This window comes from Carcharodon carcharias, chromosome 10, assembly GCF_017639515.1.
Source record: "Carcharodon carcharias isolate sCarCar2 chromosome 10, sCarCar2.pri, whole genome shotgun sequence".
Taxonomy (NCBI): domain Eukaryota; kingdom Metazoa; phylum Chordata; class Chondrichthyes; order Lamniformes; family Lamnidae; genus Carcharodon; species Carcharodon carcharias.
Genome location: NC_054476.1, coordinates 126225987 through 126247351, shown reverse-complemented (window position 1 = coordinate 126247351; position 21365 = coordinate 126225987). Strand labels below are relative to the sequence as shown.

The 21365-nt window shown below is 41.0% G+C and overlaps 1 protein-coding gene across 8 annotated transcripts in view; it reads right to left on the bottom strand.

Moving 5' to 3' along the window:
- Positions 1-21365, bottom strand: part of LOC121283223 (RIMS-binding protein 2) — a 340915-nt gene that overhangs the window by 11684 nt on the left and 307866 nt on the right. For 7 of the 8 annotated variants that reach the window (XM_041197524.1, XM_041197521.1, XM_041197528.1 and 4 more), the window contains 7 exons: positions 17842-17965; positions 14895-15091; positions 9576-9744; positions 6737-6805; positions 6520-6555; positions 5527-5630; positions 1636-1707 (listed from right to left, as the gene is read on the bottom strand). In XM_041197524.1, the coding sequence (XP_041053458.1) occupies positions 1636-1707; positions 5527-5630; positions 6520-6555; positions 6737-6805; positions 9576-9744; positions 14895-15091; positions 17842-17965 (771 nt within the window). The remainder of the gene's footprint in view (positions 1-1635; positions 1708-5526; positions 5631-6519; positions 6556-6736; positions 6806-9575; positions 9745-14894; positions 15092-17841; positions 17966-21365) is intronic. The other variant, XM_041197525.1, reaches the window with a different exon arrangement.

The following is a 21365-nucleotide window of genomic DNA, read 5'->3' as shown; positions in this document are numbered from 1 at the left end:
GTTTAATTGTCCATCACCATTCACGGCTGGATGTGGCAGGATTGCAGAGCTTAGAAACAATCCATTGGTTGTGGGATCACTTAGCTCTATCACTTGCTACTTATGCTGTTTGGCACTCAAGTAATCCTGTGTTGTAGCTTCACCAGGTTGACACCTCACTTTTAGGAATGCCTGGTGCTGCTCCTGGCATGCCCTCCTACAATCTTCATTGAGCCAGGGTTGATCCCTTGGCTTGATGGTAATGGTAGATGGGGGATTTGCCGAGCCATGAGGTTACAGATTGTGGTTGAGTACAATTCTGCTACTGATGATGGCCCACAGGGCCTTGTGGATACCCAGTCTTGAGCGGCTAGATCTATTCTAAATCTATCCCATTTAGCATAGTGGTAGTGCCACACATTACTCAGCAGATCAGGCCGCATTGGTGGAAAGAAACAGAGGCAATGTTTGAGGTTGATGACCCTTCATCAGAACTGAGGAAACATGGGAATATAATAGGTTTTGAGCGAATGAAAGGGGGGAGGAAGAACAAAAGGAATGTCTGTGATAGGATGGAGGGCAGGAGAAATTAAATGACTAAAAAGTTTCCTGGTACAAAGCCAAAGGAAATGGTAAAGAAACAAAAGATACGTTCAACTGAGGTATGAATGGCTGGATATCAGTTCTCTGAATGCAAAGTGAAGGAAATAAGAAAAGAAATGAGAAAAAAACTGTACCAGCAAAAAAGAAATGAAATAAAAAGGAGGGAGAGGTTATGATCTAAAATTGTTGAAATCATTGTTGAATCCAGAGCATGTCTGAGTCAAAAGATGAGGTGCTATTCCTTGAGCTTCAAAGGAACACTATAGCAAGCCAAGAACAGAAAGGTCAAAGTGCGAGCAAGGTGGAGAATTAAAATGACAAATGGAAGGAATATCACGGACATGCTTGTAGATTGAACGGAGCTCACCCAGTCTGTATTTGATCTCCCCAGTGTAGAGAGGACCATGTAATAAGTAGTGAATACAGTATGCAAATTGAAAAGCACAATTATATTGCTGTTTTTCTGGAAACTACTGCAGTCTGTGCTGGTACACCCAAAGTGCTGTTAAGCAGGGATTTCCATGATTTTGATTGAACGTCAATGATGGAACAACAATATATTTCCAAGTCAGAAAGTTGTATGACTTGGAGGGGAACTTTGAGGGCTGCGTGTTCCTATGCGCCTACTGCCCTTGTCCTACTAGGTGGTAGAGGTCACAGGTTTGGAAGGTTTTGTCAACCTTGGTGAGTTGCTGCAGTGCATCTTGTAAATTGTACACAGTGCAGCCACGGTGAGCTTATGGTCGATGGAGTGGAATGTTTAAGATGGTGGATGGGGTGCCAATCAAGTGGACTGCTTTGGCCTGAATGGTGTTGAGCTTCTCGAGTGTTATTGAAACTGCACACATCCAAGCAAGTGGAGAGTATCCCATCACACTCTTGACATGTGGTTTGTAGATGGCAAAGGCTCTGGGGAGCTAGGAGGGCAAGTTACTCGCCGAAGGAGGTCTGCACAATTGTATAGCTAGCATGAAGGAATAGTTTGGAGCTGGCTTTTCTGAGCTGACACTCCAATGCATTAAGATACTGCTAGATACATTTGCACATACTCACATAATAGAAACCATCCTCATCCATGTCCCCGTAAACATTAATGATGTCGCCAGCACTGAATGTCAGCTCAGCCTGTTAAAAAAAAGGCACAGATTAGCTTTAGGATTTGGCCTCTACTGGCCCTATCCTTTTGCTCAGTCTTTCCAACAATTTTTGTTTGCAAGTGTGAATAGATTAAATTGGCGTCAACTTACACACTGTTCTTTGCAGGATTTTCATTTGCAGACTTTGAATGAAATGTTAAAAGCCAATCAGCCCAAGCGACTGGCGAACACAACCTAGCGGCCCTTCCATTGACCACATATTCACACCATCACTGAGACCACCTGTTTCCACCTCCTTAACAAGGCCCGAGGCTGTCCCTGCCTCAGCTTATCTGCTGCCGAAACCTTCATCAATTTTTTTTTAACCTCTAGACTTGACTATTCAACACACTCCTGGCTGGCTTCCCAGGTTCTACTGTCTGTGAACTTCAGTCACTACTGCCTAACTCAAACCCATCACCCATATCAGTATTGGCCTACACTGGCTCCTGATTAAGCGATGTCTTGATTTTAAAATTCTCATCCTTGTTTTTGAATCCTGTTATAGCTTTGCCCCTCCCTAGCTCTGTAATCTCCTTCAGTCCCTCAATCTTCTAAGATATCGGCACTCATCTAATTCTGGCCTCTTGGGCCCCCTAATTTTACTCAATCCTCTATTGGTGGCCATACCTTCAGTTGCCTAGGCCTTAAGTGCTGGAATTTGCTTCCTAAACATTTCCACCTCACTATCATGCTTGCTTCTAAAAAAGATATTCAAGAGGGAGAAATTAGAACATGAGAGTAAAGTAGCAAGAAATATAAAAAAGCAAGAAGAGTTTCTACAAGTATCTAAAAAGAGTAGCTAAAGTAAACTTTGGTCTTAGAGGCCTGGAGAATTAATAATGGGAAACAAGGAAATGAAAGAGACTTTGAACAAGCATTCTGTGTCCGTCTTCATGGTAGAAGACACTAAAATTATCCCAATGATACTAGAAAATTATGGGGTAAAAGGGAGTGAGGAACTTAAAACAATCACCATCACTAAAGAAAAAGTACTAGGAAAATAAATGGGACTAATGGCTGACAAGTCTCCTGGATCCTAAGGTTTCAGGCTGCAGGGATAGAGGAATCATTGGCTGTAATCTTCCAAAATTCCCTAGATTCTGGAAAGGTCCTAGTGGATTAGAAATCTTCAAATGTAATGCCCCTATTCAAGAAAGGAAGGAGACAGAAAGCAGGCCAGTTGGCTTGACACCTGCTGTTTGGAAAATGCTGGAATCCATCATTAAGTAGTGGCAGGACATTTTAGAAAATCATGATACAATCAAGCAGAGTCAACATGATTTTAAGAAAGGGAAACTGTACTTGACAAATTTATTTGAGGATGCAACAAACAGGGTGGATTAAGGGAAACAAGTAAATGTATGTATTTGGATTTTCAAAAGGCATTTGATACAATGCCACATAAAAGATTACGACACAGGACAAGAGCTCATGGTGTTGGGGATGACATATTAGCGTGCATTGGGTATTGGCTAATGAGTAAACAGAGAGTTGGGATAAATGGGTCACTTTCAACTTGGCAAACTGAAACTAGAAGAGTGCTACAAAGATCAGTGCTGGGGTTTCAACTATTCAACCACTAACATCTTGGATGAAGGGGCAGAGTGTATTTTAGCCAAATTTGCTGCTGATACAAAAATAGGTGAGAAAACAAGTTCTGAAGTCATAAAGAGTCAGCAAAGGGATATTGATAGGTTAAGTGAGTGGGTAAGAATTTGGCAGACAGAATATAATGTGGAAAATGTGAGATTACCCACTTTGGTAGGAAGAATAGAAAAGCAGAATATTATTTAAATGGGGAGAGACTACAAAATGCTATGGTACAGTGTGATCTGGGTGTCCTTCTACATGAATCACAAACGTTAGCATGCAGGTACAGTGAGCATGTTGGCCTTTTCTGCAAGGGAGATGGAGTATAAAGTAGGGAGCTCTTGTCACAATTGCACAGGGCATTGCTGAGACCATACTGAGAGTATGTGTTATTTAAGGAAGGATATATTTGCATTGGAAGCTGTTCAAAGAAGTTTCACTGGGTTGATTCCTGGGATGCAGGATTTGTTTGTGAGGAAAGGGTGAGCAGGTTGGGCCTATTTTCATTGTGGTTTAAAAGAGAGGTGATCTAATTGAAACATATAAGATTCTGAGGTGGCTTGACAGGGTAGCTGCTGAGGAGATGTTTCCCCTCATGAGGGAATCTAGAACTAGAGGCATAGTTTCAGAATAAGGGGTCTCCCCCACTTAAGACAGAGATGAGGAGGAATTTCTTCTCTCAGAAGGTGGTTTGTCTTTGGAGTTCTCTACCTCAAAGAGTAATGGAGGCTGGGTCATTGAATATTTTCAAGGCTGTGTGAGACAGATTTTTTTATCTGCAAGGGAGTCAATGATTATGCATGAGGAGGGCCAGACAGCAAAGTGGGGTTGAGGCCACAATCAAAGCAGCCATGATCTTAATGAATGGCAGGGCAGGCTTGATGGGCTGAATGGCCAACACCTGCTCCTATTTCTTATGTTCTTATGTTTAAAACACTTCTCAAAACCTACCTCTTTGACCAAGCTTTTGGTCATCTGCCCTAATGTCTCCTTACATGGTCTGGTGTCATTTTTTTTTTTTGCAATGTCCCTGTCAAGAGCCTTGAGATATTTTCTTGTGTTAAAGGTGCTGTCTCACTCGAGGTTGCTGTTGTACGATGGAAGGAACATCATTGATGAAACAGCTGAAGGTGGTTGGACAACATTGTTCTGGGAAGAATATAATTTGTCTCCAATAATTGAATCATCTTCATTTTGATAGGAATGACTCCAGCTAGTGGAGAGATTGAACCCAAAACCTTCACACTCAGAGATGAGAGTATTGCTGATTGAAACTTAATTTGTAGTAGACGGTCCCTGTAGATCATAGCAGTGAGAAGTGAAAATATGCTAGCGTTCAATGTATTTTACATTACAACTGTCTACTCTCACTTTAAATCAGCTCAGGGAGAGGTAAATGTGGCTTCAGGAGAGCCAAAGTGAAATGATATGTGGTATCTCAAAGCTACTCCGAGAGACAAAGTGACAGCACACAGTGTTATCTGCCTGACATGTGAAAGGTCCCTAGTTTGAAACTGGGTAGAAACATTATCAAAACTTACTTATCGGAGTGAGAGAAAAGTTCCATAGTTCAGGAATCAATTCTTACTGCATTCATTGGGAAAACTCATTTTCAAGGTCACATGAGATGGCTGCACAGAAATGCAAATTACATTTTGATGCAGTAAGTGAGCCACTTCTGTGTTAGAAATTAAAGGATGTTGGACAATATGGCACATGAGGAGCAATGACACCAGTGAAGGGATATTTGTTGGCGAATTTGTACCTATTTTCCTGGTACTCTAATTGACCACTAAGAAGTACACACAAAGATCTGAGGCAACTTTTCACAATCAGAACTGACCTCTGTTCAATAACTCCTTACAGGGGATTACAACCTAAAGCTCACTATGCAAAGATTACCAGATTAACATGCACCCTGTTAGTCCTTGGTAGAGTTTTGCAGTTCTCCTTGCCTATGTCACCTCATTTTTATTAATACAATGTTTGGTTTCACCTATGTATTGAACACTACGTAGAATCTTACCCCTGAGCTTGACTAACAAACACTACCATCCATGTCCTGGAAATAATTAAATCAGATTACCTGGTTTAATTGGCAGGGGGTGGAAATCAAGAGAGACCACTATAGTTCTAACTGGTTTTAAGATGCTAACTTGGATAAGTCCTAGTCAGCTGCCAATGGTACAAGGTGAGCTGAGTAGATGCACCACACCTCAATATCCACATTAGGAGAGCTTTCCCTGGGGTCATAGTCAAATACAGCCACCATTCTTTTCATAGGCAATTTCTGCAGTCCGCTGCCAGGCCGACTCCACTCTGCAACAGAAAGGGAGGCTAGTAGTGAATAACAGAGGGTAGCTCTGGAGCAATTGTAGAAGTCATAAAAAAGCAAATTAAACAAAGGGGAGAGGATTCGTTATAACTTCTACATTGATAATGCATGTTATACAGAGGGAGTCCTTTATACATTCTTCATGCAATGGGTGTCTGTTATAACTTGTGCACTTACTATGCATTTTGCATGCAGGTCCTTTTGACTTTCCTCGTTGAAAATGCACATTACAGAGACAGGGCTTGTTATACCATCTCCACAGCTAACTTATAAGACATCAGAAGCATGTTATATGACAGTGAGGATGAACCCACTGTAATTACTTTTCAAACAATAAACTGGTTTATAAACTATTTAACAAACAAGTGCTGGAAACAGAATGTTAAAAAGAGCGCAGATCAATGAGATAACTATATTATAGCTAGGACTGGCACTGAGGATTGTTAATAAACCTCGTGGCCCTGTGTGAATCTCTCTGATTATTTATTGTTTATAAAAACATTGTCACATGCCCTGAGGATTGCTCAATATAACAACACTGTTAAGCTTACTATCATACACCCTGTCAGGATTCCTCTGTATAAATCCTGTAGTAACATTAACTGAATACTTTTATGAAACAGCTGTTTACATTGAAATTAGCTCTCCATGCTTTGTGACACTTTAACATAAGTGAATAGAATTCCAATCCCAGAAGGCAAAAACATTAGAAACTGGGAAATAAGAATACTGGTCTGAACTGGTCTTGTATACCTTAAAATGGAACACCAGTAAAAACTAGGAAATAAGAGTACTGGTCCGAATAGTTTTTTCCTTCTGGGATGCAATTATCGATGAAGAAATGAGGTGAAGGTGAGGGTAAGTTTTGCTGACCTTGCTGTCGAGTGTCCTCCCACTTGTCGGATTGCACTGAAAGATCAGAGATTATTTAGTTAGACCCTTGCTTTCATACAGGACCAGTTCCTTATACATTTTCACACATTCAGTACCACACTATTAGACAGTAAATGGGAAGCAGCGAGTCAAACACTGACACGGAAATGTTTCCAATGAAAAAGCAACAAAAAGGTAAGCATGAAGTGAGACAGACCTTTCTTGGATCGCCTTGGTTTCGGAGGAGGCGCAGTGCGGCGTGGCGGTTGAGAGAGCGTGCGGCTGCCTTCATACAGCAAAAGACGAGAGAAAAAAAGAGGAAATAAAGCAGCACACAAGAAGCTGAGACAGACAGAGCAGAATCATGTCAGGTTAGCAAATCAGAGGCCAGTGGGTCTGGCAAGTGACACTGCCAGTTCTGGGTCATTACCAACAGTTGAATCGAGCCCAATGGAATGTAGATAGCTGTATACCTACCTCACTATTGAGGCCTGTGGAAACAAAGGAGAAAGTGGAGCACGGAGCACAGAGATGTTTAGGGAACCCTGGAAATGCAAGGGCCATGAGCTCTAGCTCTGGTGCCAATAGTTGTTTAGTTTTTCCAAACAGCACTGCACTGTGCCCATATGTCTCTCACATCATGGAACATCACATTACATTGTCCAAGTCTTCAAAGGGCCATCCACAAGCTTTGGAAAATGCAAGGACGTTCAAAGTCTTTTTTCCAAATAAAACTGTATTTTTCTATTTGTTTTGCTTTTATCTCATGATATGGAGGCATTTATTGGTTATATTACTTTTAAATATTCAAATTTTCCATGAATTTTCATCAGTAGCAATGCCAGCAGCAGAACTCCAGCCTTAATCTGATCCATTGCCCTGGCCTTATCCTGTCCTGTGTCCTACCCTGATCCTAATTCTGCTCCCTGTTTTATCTCCAGTCCCATTAACAATTATATAGAATCAACAACATAGAAACAGGTCATTGTGTCCAGTTATCTATGCCTCCTCCTACTTAATTGCCTCTTTACAACTTAACCACCCCATACCCTTCTATTCCTTTCTCCCACATTTAATTGCAGGACTGTCAGCTTTCACTAATATAAAATTGTTCGATCAGTTAAGAGTACAATCACAAAGGGCACAAATGTACCATTCAAAGTATAGAACAACTAACTAACTGGTATTATGTATGCATTTGCGTACCACTGACATACACTTACACTGACATTGAGAGGGCAGGGCTGGGAGATGGAAGAAACAATGCATTTGCAGACCCGAGAATTTATAGGTTTATATTAAAAGCACATAAGGTAAAACAGTGACAATGTAGTGCCAGCCAATTCATTCATGACTGCAACTTCAACCCCAGTCCAGGTATTGCTCCCAACCCTAGCATGGGCCTGGATCTAGCCAAGTTCAACGCCATTTTTCTTTCATTAAAGTTTCTGTTTTTCAGGGTAGTGGTTAGTAACGCATGATAAGGACACAGGAAGCTACATCTCTGAAGCTGCCAAGCTCTCTGTAAAACACAACACAGTTTGCAAACTCCAGAACAAGATTCTCATGAAGGGTGAAAATAATTAGAGCATTTCCAGCTGTGACCTGGTATTTCACGATTAGACTGGCCCCAGGCCAGCTCATATTTGGGACCAAGCAGCGTGTGTTAAGACACACATTTTCTCTGATATCAAATTCTCACTTCATCTACACAGATTAGCACATTTCAAGGTGAGCATCTGTTACTGCAAGCAGTCACGCGTTGAGCTGGTCATGGTTCAGGTCTTGGTTATTATAGATGATGGATGTCTCTGACATCCTCACACTAGAGCACCAATATTAGATTGCATGACAGCGCTAATGGGTATTGTCACGAGGCTATGCCCCTTTATTTTGAAAATATGACTTTTCAACTTCCAATTGACAGGAAATTTTGCAATTTAAAATGATACAGAACAAACTACTTAAAAATGCAAGGCTACCTTCCAATATGAAGGTGCAAAAGCAAACAAGACACCCTCAGGGGAGTGTGAATTGAGGGACATTCCTTATAATTTGGAGACCCATTGAAACTCACTACTGGCTAAGGAAGAGACATCAAAAAGCAAAGTGCTGGATTTTGAAACAATGGCTGCCACAGGCAAACGCACCCAAAATCCCTTGAAATACACAATGGGTTAAGTGTAACAGGCCAGGCTGCAGGCACTGTAAGGAGATTGCAATAAAGACTTCAGCAGAAGAAACAGGCTGAAAGCTCTCTCTCTCTTTTGGAACAAGTGTATTACCTGGTTTGGAAGACATCTTTACTGGAAATCTATCAGCAAATCAAGATTTTGTAATAATTGCAACATCTTATATATCTGACCGCATCCATGAAACCGGGTAATCCAAATCAGCTGCAACGTTTAAAAATCTATGCCTCAAACACAATCAAAGGACATTTAACTGCATATTCTTTTGACCATTTTATTTCTGATTTGTGTGATGTCACATTTTTCCTCAGGTTTAGTGGTTAATAAATATGCACTTTCTTTAACTCAAGCAAACCTTGTTTGATTGGCTCCTTATTGCTCACTATTTAAATAGTTAAATACATTTGGATTCAGAAAAGGCATATCCTTGTGAAAAATAAACTTAAACCTTTGTTGTGACCAACTGAGGAGACTGAATAGAGGGGAGGCAGCGAGGGACTTATAATAAATTTACTCATGGCTAGTATTTCTTGATTTCATGCTTGATACAAATACCTCCCTTATTCCAAACCATGTCAAAATCCACCTCTCTCACTCTTAACCTAGACAAACCTATCTTCTCTCTTAACTCTAATCCATTTCAACCATTTTCTTCTTCTCTTCTAGCCCAGCCAAACTTCACTTCCCCGTCACTCTTGTTAATTTCTTTTGCTGCATTAGAAAAGCATCTGGAAAATGTTCCTGCATACTTACTGTTGGCCCAGCTAATTATTCTACTTTACATCAAATCTTGAGCACGTTCAGCCTGAAATTACAATACAGCAGTCTCGGTTAAACAGTGCTTTCAGTGTAATGCACACTCACCCAACTTCTCCATGGACGTATTGGGAGCCAGATAACCCCGCTGTAACAGCTGCTCCATTACTCCATCATCATCCACCTGGATTTCAGAGACCATGTTACATGGCACAAAGCCAGTCTGCCCATTGCCTTCTCCACGGTAAAACCCATCGGCATCCTTATCGCCAATTACCTGCAATGAGATTGTTCAGAAAGGAGACCCCTCCCTTACTCTCACTTTCAGTTTATTCCAGATTCACACACTTTCCCAGCTCAGCCCCATCTTGGACTTCACTCTCCAGTAATGACCCTACACTCCTATAAGCTATCCCCCTGTGGAAGAGAGGTAGCCAAGCAGGAAGTTCCAACCATCATTACTGATTTTATTCAGGAGGCAGTTAAAAAATAGCCTCATATGTAATAGCTGCTTTGTTGCCTGTCCATGCATCTGCTCCCTTGAGGTACCCTTAGAGAGATAGTGTCAGAATGTTTATAGCTAGTGATTCAGGGATCTGATGGATATGGGCGGGCAGAAACGCAATCAGCTGAGAGCATTGCATAACTTGGAAAAGATGCAGGTTTCAAAATTTTTGACATTGCATTTTGACAAATCATTTCTTTAACCTGTAGGAAAATTCCTTCATCAATACAGTAACATAGATCAATCACTCTCAGTCACACAATGCACGCAGAGATCAGGTTATTCTCAGATCATAATGAATCAGGGACTGGAATTCATTAAAATTAGTGGAAGCAAGAAAATGTATTAGAAAAAGTAATGGCACAAAAGACTGAAAAATTGTTAGGACCTGGTGGTTTCCTCCCAGAGTTTTAAAGTTATGGATGGAATTACAGATGTTTTATCATAACCTTCTACACCTGTCTCAAATAAGGAAGTGTTCCTCTAGATTGCAAAACTGTAACTGTAACCCTATTGTTTATGAATGATGAGAGAAAGAGAAACAATGAGCCCATTAATCTTACATCTATTGTCGGGAAGTGATTGGATTCTATAATTAAGGACAGAGCGACTGAACACTTAGAGAAATTTGAGCTGATTAAAGAGAGCCAACATAGGGATTTGTGAAGGACGAATTATGTCTAACATATCTAATTGGATTTTTTGGGGAAGTACATGGAAACATCTATGAATGTAGTTAAATAGACTGTCAGAAGACATTCGATAAAGTTCCACATAAGACACTGCTAAAATTTAAATGCACGGAATTGAAGGCAAGTTATTGACCTGGTTAGGAGATTAGTTAAGCAGCGGAAGACAGAGAGTAGAGATAATGGGCATGCACTCAAATTGGAATGAAGTGACTAGTGGTGTCCCAAAAGGATCTCAACTATTCACTATATTTATTAAAAACTTAGATAACACAATAAAGAGCTTTATATCCAAGTTTGTCAATGACACAAAAGTTGGTGGTATAATAAGTATAAAATTACAAAGGACATCGATAGATTAAAGAAGCGAGCACAAATGTGGCAGATGGATTTCAACGCAGGTAAGTGTGAAGTTATTCATTTTGGACCAAAAAGGATCCGGGCATTACTTAAATGGTGAAAAGCTAGGAACAGTGGAGGTCCAAAGAAATTTACGAGTCCATGTATACAGATTACTAAAATGTAGTTGTGAGGTACAAAAAGTAACCAAAAAGGCTAACTGGTGGGCTAGTATATAAAGATAAGAAGTTTTAGCACAGTTGTACAAAGCCCTGGTTAGAACCCATTTTGAAAAGAATTGATAGGGTCGATAGAGAGAAACCTTTTCTGATGGTAAAGGAGTCAAGGACAAGAAACATAACCATTAAATCAGAGCCAAGCCATTCAATGACAAGAAATTATATTTATAGAACATCTTTAATGTAATGAAACATCTGAAGGTGATTTCCAGGAACGTAATGAAGCAAAATTGGATACCGCACCTCATAAGGTAATAATAGGGCAGATGGAAAATAACATGGTCAAAGAGGTAGGTTTTAAGGAGTGCCTTAAAGGAAGAAAGAAAGCTAGGGAGGTGGAGAGCTTTGAAGAGGAAACTCCAGAGTTTAGGGCCTAGACAGCTGAAGGCGAGGTCACCAACGGTGGAATAATATAATCGGGGATGCTCAAGAGTCCAGAATTAGATGAGTGCAGCTATCTCAAGAGGGTAGTGGGGCCTAAGGCATGGTGGGGGAGCGGGGGGAGGCGTTGAGGGGTAGGGACAAGACCATGGAGAAACTCAGGGATGCGAATTTTAAAATTGAGATGTTGCTAAACTTGTAGCCAATTAGGCCACCAAGCACAAGCGTGATGGGTGAATGGGACTTGGTGCAAGTTAAGACATGGGCATCAGAGTTTTGGCTGAGTTCAAGTTCATTGAGGATGGAAAGATGGGAGGCCGCTAGGAGCTTGTAATGGTCAAGTCAGGAGGTATCAAAGGCACAAATGAAGGTTTTAGCAGCAGATGATCTGAGATTGGGCAGTTGGAAGTAAGCAACCTTGGTGAAGAAACAGATATGTGATTCGTAGTCCATCTCAGGTCAAATGGGGCAGCAAGGTTGTAAATGATCTCACAATCTCAGACAGTGACCAGGGAGAGAGATATAATCAGTGGTCAGAGAATGGAGTTTGTACCAGTGACTGAAGACAAAGGCTTCAATCTTTCCAATATTTAGCTGGAGAAAATTTCTGTTCATGAAGATATTGCTGCCGGACAAACAGGATGACAAATCAGAGACAGTGAAGGGATTGAAAGAGATGGCTGTGAGGTTGAGCTGGCTGTTGTCAGCATACTTGTGGAACCGGATGTCATTGTTTTGGATGTTATTGAGGGGCAGCGTGTAATGAAAAACGGGAGGGGTCTAGAACTAGATTCAGGAACTCTATAGGTAATGGTGCAGGAGCAGGAGAGGTCATTGTAGATTATTCTCTGGTTATGACTGAAAGAAAGACTTGCATTTATATAGTGTTTTTCATGACCACCAGATGTCTCAAAGCACTTTATATCCACCTGAGCAGCCTGATGGAGCTTCAGTTTAACCCCTTATCTGAAAAGTGGTACCTCTAACAGTGCAGCACTCCCTCACTCCCACTGGAATGTCAGCCTTGATTTTTGTGCTCCAGCCCAGGAGTGGAACTTGAACCTGGAGCCATGTGACTCCAAAGCAAGAGAGCCACCAGCTGAGATATGGCTGACTGGACAGATAAGAATGGAGTCAAGTGAGGGTATTCCTACCTGCTGGATGGCAGAGGCAACAGTTGGAGGAAGATAATAAGATAATGTTGTGAACTGTGTCAAGGGCTGCAGAAAGATCAGGAGTTTATGTTGGTCATATAGGATGTCATTTGTCAGCATGTGCCAGGAGACTATTCCCTCCATGGAGGCAGCACAGCCAAGATTCAATTCTGTCTGTATGTGTGTACACGTACACACACACACACTCTGATCAGGTGCAAGAACCTTAGCTAGTTTTTTCCTTCACTCATCACAAGGTCAATTACAGCTTTTACTGTTACCCTAATAGGCACAGGGAGGTAGAACTGACACAGCACAGAACTCATGATTGATCATTTTTTTGCCTCTGTGGATCAGTAGAACTTTGCCAGTGCATTTTTTCCATGATTACGTCCTTATTCATTTTATTTTTATTCTATCACAGGATGCCAGTGTCACTGGCTAGGCCAGCATTTGTTGCCCATCCCTAATTGCCCTCGGGGTGGTGGTGGTAAGCTGCCTTATTGAACTGTTGTAGCCCATGTGGTGGAGGTACAACCCTCAGTGCTGTTAGGGAGAGAGTTCCAGGATTTTGACTCAGTGACATTTAAGCAACAAATCAGGATAGTGAGTGGCTTGGAAGGGAACTTGCAGGTGTGGTGTTCCCATGGGTTGTGGGGGGGGTGGTTTCCCTAAACCTGAGAGTGCGCACTCATCTTCCTGAGGCTAAGTGTTGCCTCTGAGAAATCAGCTGTTCCATCACAAATATTAAAAATCAAAAAAAAAAATTCCCGACATGTCCCCTCATGTTACACTGTCTCACATGAGTTGGGATATGTCCATTTTTTAAAAAAACTTTTAATTAAATTTTTAAAAGCCTACATGAAACCTCATCCCGTCCTTGGATGAGGTTTCATGCTTTTTTTAATTCCCACTGGGGCTCCCGGCCCGCCAACCAACCATAAGGTTGGACGGGCAGGTCCACTAATTAGCTAAATGACTTTGTCAATGGCCTCAATTGGCCATTGACAAGTGGGTAGGCGCACAGCTGATTTTGCTGTGCCCCCGCCTACCGGAAAATTAAAATGGGGTGCAGCGATGTCGGGGGTTCCGCCTGATGCCACCGCGCATCATTTTACGTGTTCGCAAGTGGGCCCTGCATCCCCCCCCGCTCGCTGATGGGAAAATCCTGCCCTAAGAGAATATTATTATATGCGTGATGTTATATGAACTGCAGTCAATATCAAGAGGCAGGTATTGAGGCGTATTTAAACTGTCAATATATGTCACGCAGGTCCGCATAATCACAACAATCACATGTCCATTCTGAACAAATTTCTAAACCCACGCCTACCTCTGTGGAAAGTGTGTTATTGCACCATACACATGACAGTGGGAAAAATGCCACATGTTCCTGTAAACCCCTAGAGGGCACTTGTGCCAAGCAGTTCAGACAGCTGTAATATGAATGGATATGGTTTGGAAGAGGATCCCTATCACCCATAGTGTCTGCCATGCTGGCCTGTTGTGCATTTCCAACACTCTTTTTTTAGTTTTCTATCACACTATTCATCACATTCTCAATCATTTCATACTTCACTTGCAATTTAATATTAATGCATTGCCTCTTATAGCAATGACTTTCAGAAACAGTCTGTGAACAACTACACCTTTTCCATGTCACCTGTTGCAGCCTCTTTCAGCTACTGAAGTTTAAAAACACAAGATAGCAGGAATTCGGGAAGATTTGTTTTTCAATGTACATTCTCCAAAAAGTCTGAAGATCCGTGCAGTAATTACAACCATAATTTAAATAGAAGCTTTTCTTTAAAAAAATTGAATAAAGTGGAACTTGCCCCACTAGAAACAACTGTTTGCCTTGTCAGAGCACATCAAACAGAATTCTACTCATCACAAGCGAAATGCCTGTTGCAGTAAGATTGACTATTTATGATTGAACAACGGGCCTTCTAACTCCTCCACATTTAGTTAGAGGCTGACATATGATATTGTGACCTGCTTCCTCAGGACAACAATTTTCCACATTTATGGAATGTACCAGTAATTCCCAGTACATTTATTTCTTCCTCTATAGAGAGACAAGCTTTACAACAACGTTACTATGGATGCTGTGCTCTCACCTTTAGGATCTGGCCCTCCTTAAATGCCAACTCCTCCTCTGCAGCATCTGGGTTTGGTGACATTGTTGCAGGATCGTAATCGAACAAAGCTACAAAGATGCGAATGAGACCACCATCTGCTGCTCCCTTTGTACCTATCTCCTTGTATCCATCCAAGAGTGGAGTCTCTCGACTTCTAGGACTCTCTGCTAATGAAGCTGAAATCAAAAGATTAGTAGATGAGGACCAGACTAAGCTTATTCACATTACTTTAACATTCATGTTAACATACCTCTCAAGGCTGAATTTTTCTTTTACAAAATGGAAGCACATGGCATAATCTGGACATTTGGATGTTAACCTGGGATTTTTTAAAAAAAGGTCATAAATTCACCTTGGAGCTGTCAACAGGCAGGCCCCTTGTAAGAAATCACCTGACCTTTATGGTACTTGAGAAAGATCTGGTTTGTTTAAACTGCAATCATTTTAACTGATGGGGAAAAAAAACTGAAGGACGATTGATAAGTTGCTGGGAATCACAGGGAAGAGAGGGAAAAAACTTAAGTTGTGAACCTGCTTGTTTTGGAATGCAATCTTTTTGGACAACAAACCGAGAAAGGAAGGCTCTCTCTACATTGCCTGAAATTGTGTGTGGCTATCAAACTGTAGCCAGAGAACGCTCATCTGAGTGTAACCAGTCTGCATTTGGACCTGCAAAGCTGGACAGTTGGTGGGAGCTTCCAGGCATCTACTGGGACCAGTGGCCCATCTTCCCATGAGAGAACTCCAGGTCGACAGCGGCGAGACCCTGCAGACTTTATCCTTTATTTTATAATGCCCATTCTCCAAAACCCATCTCTTCAGAGAGCCTCTATCTGTTTGTTAAAAGCAAAATACTGCAAATGCTGGAAATCTGAAACAAAAGCAGAAAATGCTAGAAAAACTCAGCAGGTCTAACAGCATCTGTGGAGAGAAAAAAAAGTTAACGTTTCGAGTCCGTATGTGCTCTGAAGTCATACGGACTCGAAACGTTAACTTTGGGTTTTTTTCTCCACAGATGCTGTTAGGCCTGCTGAGTTTTCCAGCATTTTTTGTTTCTACCTGTTTGTTCTTTGTGTGTGTGAGCGCGCGCGCGCTGTGGGAATCATTTAGGAAAAGATAGTTATACTTGCCAATTACAATTGGGTGTTAACCAGTACTTGCAACTTGTTAAAAGAAGTTTTATTTTAAAAATAAATTAATCATTCTGAGTTTGTGGAAGAAGTCTGGACAGAGTCTCTTCTGGGTACTAGAGATATATGTACGCAATTAGCCATTTTGGTGGGAAAATTAACCATTTTAATTAACGATACAGCCTGTGGAGTAGTGGGGATTGATAATTCACGCACTTTTCCCATCCCGGTCATAACATGCAGACCAAAAACACATAGGCAATTCACATCAGCAAGGAACACTTTAGGCATGTACACATAACTGACAGTCATGCAGCCTATCACACAGCCAATGCTTTTATTCAACACCTCATTACCATTGCCAGCATATTAACCCAATATAATGCTCTCTCTTGAACTGCACCTTCAGTGATACTTTACTCCAAAACTATCCTTTGTTGCCTGTGATTCTGGAATTTTCCTTCATATATTGCTCATTCAGGGAGCAGGTACAGACAAGATGGACTAAACGACCATCTATTGTAACAATTCTGTGATCCTGTGATATATTTGTGCATATGAAAACAAAGCTCCTGTCCAATGGGTAATGGGCTGCAATATGATGATAGTCCCGTGGACACTGTATAATACAATAATGGAAGACCTGCAGTCACTGAGACCAGGCATTTCCATCACCACCTGTGCATCTAGAGGTTGCATTGTAGCAACTCACTAAGGTGATTTTGACAGCACCTCCCTCCTCTGTGGCCTCTACCATTGAGAAGAAAAAAAGTAGTTATGTTACTGGAGCACCATCATCACTAGTTTCTCTTGATTTGGATCTATGTTGTCATTCCACCATTGTTGCAAGATAATTTCCTGAAATTCCCTACCAGAGAGTGCCATTAGTACAAGGACTGCAAGCAGCTTAAGGAGTACACCCATCACTATTTTTTCAGATCTCAGGATAACTAAGAATGGACAATACACATAGCCCCGCCTGAGAACAAACAGAAATAACAAAAAACACCTGTCTCCATCTACCCTGTGCCATCTGTTCATAATTTTAAACATCTCTATCAATCACCCTGTAATCTCCTCTATTCCATCAAATACAGGCACAGCTTTTTTTAAATGGTGTTCTTTGTATTAGTATTTCCTCATACCAGGAAGCACCTTAGTGAAATGGAAACAGAAAATTCTGGAAGTACTCAGCAGGCATGGCTGCACCTGTGGAGAGAGAGGCAGAGTTAAAATTTCAAGTCTGTAACCTTGCATTAGAATAAAGGGAACATTAACTCTGTTTCTCCCTCCACAGGTGCAGTCATGCCTGCTGAGTATTTCCAGAATTTTCTGTTTTTATTTCAGGTTTCCAACTTCTTCAGCATTTTGTTTTTGTTCCAGCATCCCATTGAATGTGTGCTGTACCCTCTCTACCGCCTCAGCAGCCTTCCTTCCAACAGTGTAGAACCTAAAGACGCACACAATACTTTATGCCTGGTCAACAGATTAAAGTTTTATTTAAATTTACATAACATCATGAATTTTATATTCACTGTTTCTTATCATTAAAATCCAGTAACGTATTTGTTTTTTTAATGACTGAGGTATTGAGTGTATGAACAATTATGGGAATGTATGGCTGGATTGGGTTTAATCAACATAATTGCAATGTCGATATTTCCACCATTGCTCTACAATAAAAAAGCTCCAGAGGCTATGGCAGCAGCGAAAACTGTTTGATTGGGTGAGAAACAAACTACAACACTGGAGATTTTCTGTCTGCAAAGCTGCAGTGAAGGACCATTGATACTGACCTTTGGAAGAGCGTAACTCCCCTCTGTGGAACATGAGAGATGGGCTGTTCTTGGGATTTAAAACTCGCATTGCAGAAGAGTCAGGTAGACAGTGTGATACTGAATCTGTGCTTATTGCAAAGCCCTGAAAAACAGACAACACAGGAAGATCGAAGCAAAACGATCTAAGAAATAATATATTCTAGTATAACTTTTCCAGTTATACTTCATCTTCAGCTTTTCAAACACCAGTACCTGCACATCAGTATACTCATTTTAGTCTCTTGCACACTGGCTACAACAACTCACCAGTATCACACACTGGGTACCCTCATTCCAATCTCTCTCATACCAGTAAACTCATCACTGTCTCTTGCATACCAGTAAATTCACTGTTATTTCTTGTCCATTGTCGCCTGTAGACCAGAAAATTCCCAGTCTCTTGCACACCAGCAAACTCAACACAGCCCATGACGGATTGTGAATTGATGTTATAAAGAATGACTTTTCTCTTTACACAAATCTAATACACATTTTCTGCCTTTGGTGCACGGCCTATAGTGATTTTCACACACACTCCACAATTTCAATGTTGTGCTGGCATATGAAGGCATTAATCTTGCCTTACAAACTACATAACTACAAAACATTGTGCTTTGTGAACTGTTTTAGCAGCAAAGAAAGATCTGGGATGAGTCCAAGTCTGAGGGAACTTCTAAGTGGGATTGGGTGCTTCTGTCCTATAGAGATCCAGGACTGTTGCTGGGTAATGTGCATTTCTGATTGAATTGGGTTTTTTTTCCCACATACTGTTCAACCAATTGAAAATGCAGTTAAAGTTTCACACATCCTTTCAAAGCTACGTAATAGTAGAATGGTGGTCTCTTATAAAGGTTGAGTTCAATGGACAGACCTATCTCCCAAAGAGACAGCAAAAAAAAATTCCACCAATAGAGCAACACATAGACTGGGCAACTAGCAATGACAAACTATGACAACTTCTAACTCTGGGTCTACAGAGCTTTGCATAAGGAACACCTTGAATAGCCAACCCTTCTTGTTCCTGCCATGTCCTGTGACTCAATGCACCTTCACCGCTAAAAGGGGCTTGTATGACAACCTCCCTCATGATCACGGGTTCTATATGGTGACTTTTCCTCATGATCATAGGTTACTCATTTTCCGGTCAGTGGTTTCTCAGTCTCATAAAATATATTATATATATATATATATATATATACACATTCAGCTCTGTTATATGGTGGTGAAATATTGGAACAAGCAGGTAAACTGCATCTGAATTGAACTCCATAAACACTTATGGGATGATTTGTGCATCCAAACCAGTCTTTGGTTTTAGCAAAAACAACTCATTCTGTCAATGAGATTAAATGGGGAGTTGTTTTTGTGTACGCCTCCAAGCGGTCAGGGATCTGGTCCATCGATGATCTGTTGCTGTTATCCAACTAACAGAATGTGTCTATTTCTGCCTTGTGGACACTCAAAAACTGGAAAGATAAATGTACCTGAAGTACAGCTCCCTATCTCCCCTCCCCCACTCCCACCCCAACCCAACACCCTTAATCTCCTATTCTAGCTATTGGCAGACATCAGCATTGTTCCCAGTTATTAAGCTTTAAGGATACTGGGGAGCTACAGCCCAAGAAGCTATAGGGACTGACAGACATGCCCTCACAGAATCCATTACACAAAACATGGTAGGAATAACAACTGTACAAAGAAAGTGAGGAAAGGTGCAAAAATTGGCAACAATTAACTTAGCTCTGACCTCAGAGATGAAGACAAATGGCTCCTGTTTATGTAAAGGTAAGGAAGATTGGAGGGCAAGTTGCATGTCCATGTTGAATGAGAATCAATGGCTTGGGAGTAAGAGAGTTGCCTATTTGGGCCATAAGAATCTGAGGACAGGAAGCAGGAAATTTGGAATTTTTTGAGCAATATTCAACCCAAAACTGTCCTAGGTTTATCTGCTGTAGGGGTTTTCTACCTCTAAAAAGCCTTTACACTTTGGCAGGCAGGCCACTGTGACTCATTACACAAATTCTTTTGAAATGAACAGCAAGGCTTGCGTGTTGCCAGAAGGAACTACCCTGTCAATAAGGTCAACGTTACAGCTCAGTGATGCGTGTCCAGCCAACGGACAGATCACACAGTCGGTCTCCTGAATGATAACCAACACAAACTGTACTTATTATGTGTAACCATGACTAAATAGTTTGCCCATTTTAGAAAGGTAAATTTCAGGCTGCAGTCAATGAGGCATCTGGCTTGGAGTCCCAGGACCCAGGCGCAGTCCAGAAGCAGGGGTCGGGCAGCGGGAAGGCAGGGGCCATACTGTGGAGGTGGCTTGCTCCTCAGTATCAATTTTTGATATTTATTCACCTTTGGTGTGTGGCTCAGCAATGCCCAATTTCTAGAGAGGTTCCAAAATACTTGTTAATTCCCTCATTTACAAGGGAATCCCTGAAAAATGGCTCAAGCTAACATAGAATCAGAGATCTTTCAAGCATCCTTTACTGGACTTCAAAATTGGCCTGTAAAATGGGTACAATGAGATCCAATTTTTACTCTTTGAGATTGAAGTAAGTCACATTTAAAGAAGTTAAATATGCAATTTCCAGACAGTCCAAATTGGATGAGACCATGAGGACATCAAATTAATTCAAAAGTGCAGTCTGATTACTAATAAAGCCAAAAGAAATGAACTTCTTTGTATTCAGACCACTAAGAAACAGAAGGCATGTGTGATATAACTTCCACTGCAGCAATATTGGACTGAGTGCAGTATCAAATGCTTTGATTTAATTTTGTCTGGAACATTTACTATATGAAGCACTTCAAACTGTGTCTGCGTGAGAAGCCAGTGTGTGGCTGTTAGAATTATTACTTATTTTTGATAGGAATTTTTGAGCTATTGTCATTAATGATGCCTTCTCAGCTGGCATGAGGAATCACTCATTTACTCTCCATCAGAATCTGCTCTTTTCCATTTGGCAAACCTCACCACACTGTGGACAAAAACACTGCATAAGAAAATTAAGCACAAAACTTATTAAAAATCTCGAAAGACTGATGAACTGATTATCCCTCCACAGTGTTTCTGTTTAAGACCATTAGAGTCCAAAGAAAGGAAAGACCAATTTGGTTCATTGATCCCCTTCCATATAGACTTTGCTTATTCTGTCATGAACTACCTTATAGTTTTTAAGCTCCTTTCACTACCTTTTCTGAAAAAAAATTCAGTGTTCTACTAATATGCTCATAGCCTAATAGTCTTCCTCTCAAAAAATAGTAATCAAGCTTTCTCTAAGGAGTCAACTGAGCCAAAATCAGTTAGCTTCTCTGGGAGGGTGCTCCATATGTCCACTATTTCCCAGAAATCAGAAAACAAACGCATAGTAATCACTGTACTTTCTGCATTCATTGGGATTAGTGTATTTCCTGTATTCTTTCTGGCCAATGTACTTTACACACTTATTGCAAATTGTCCTTCTGCCGATAACATACATTTCAAATCAAATCAA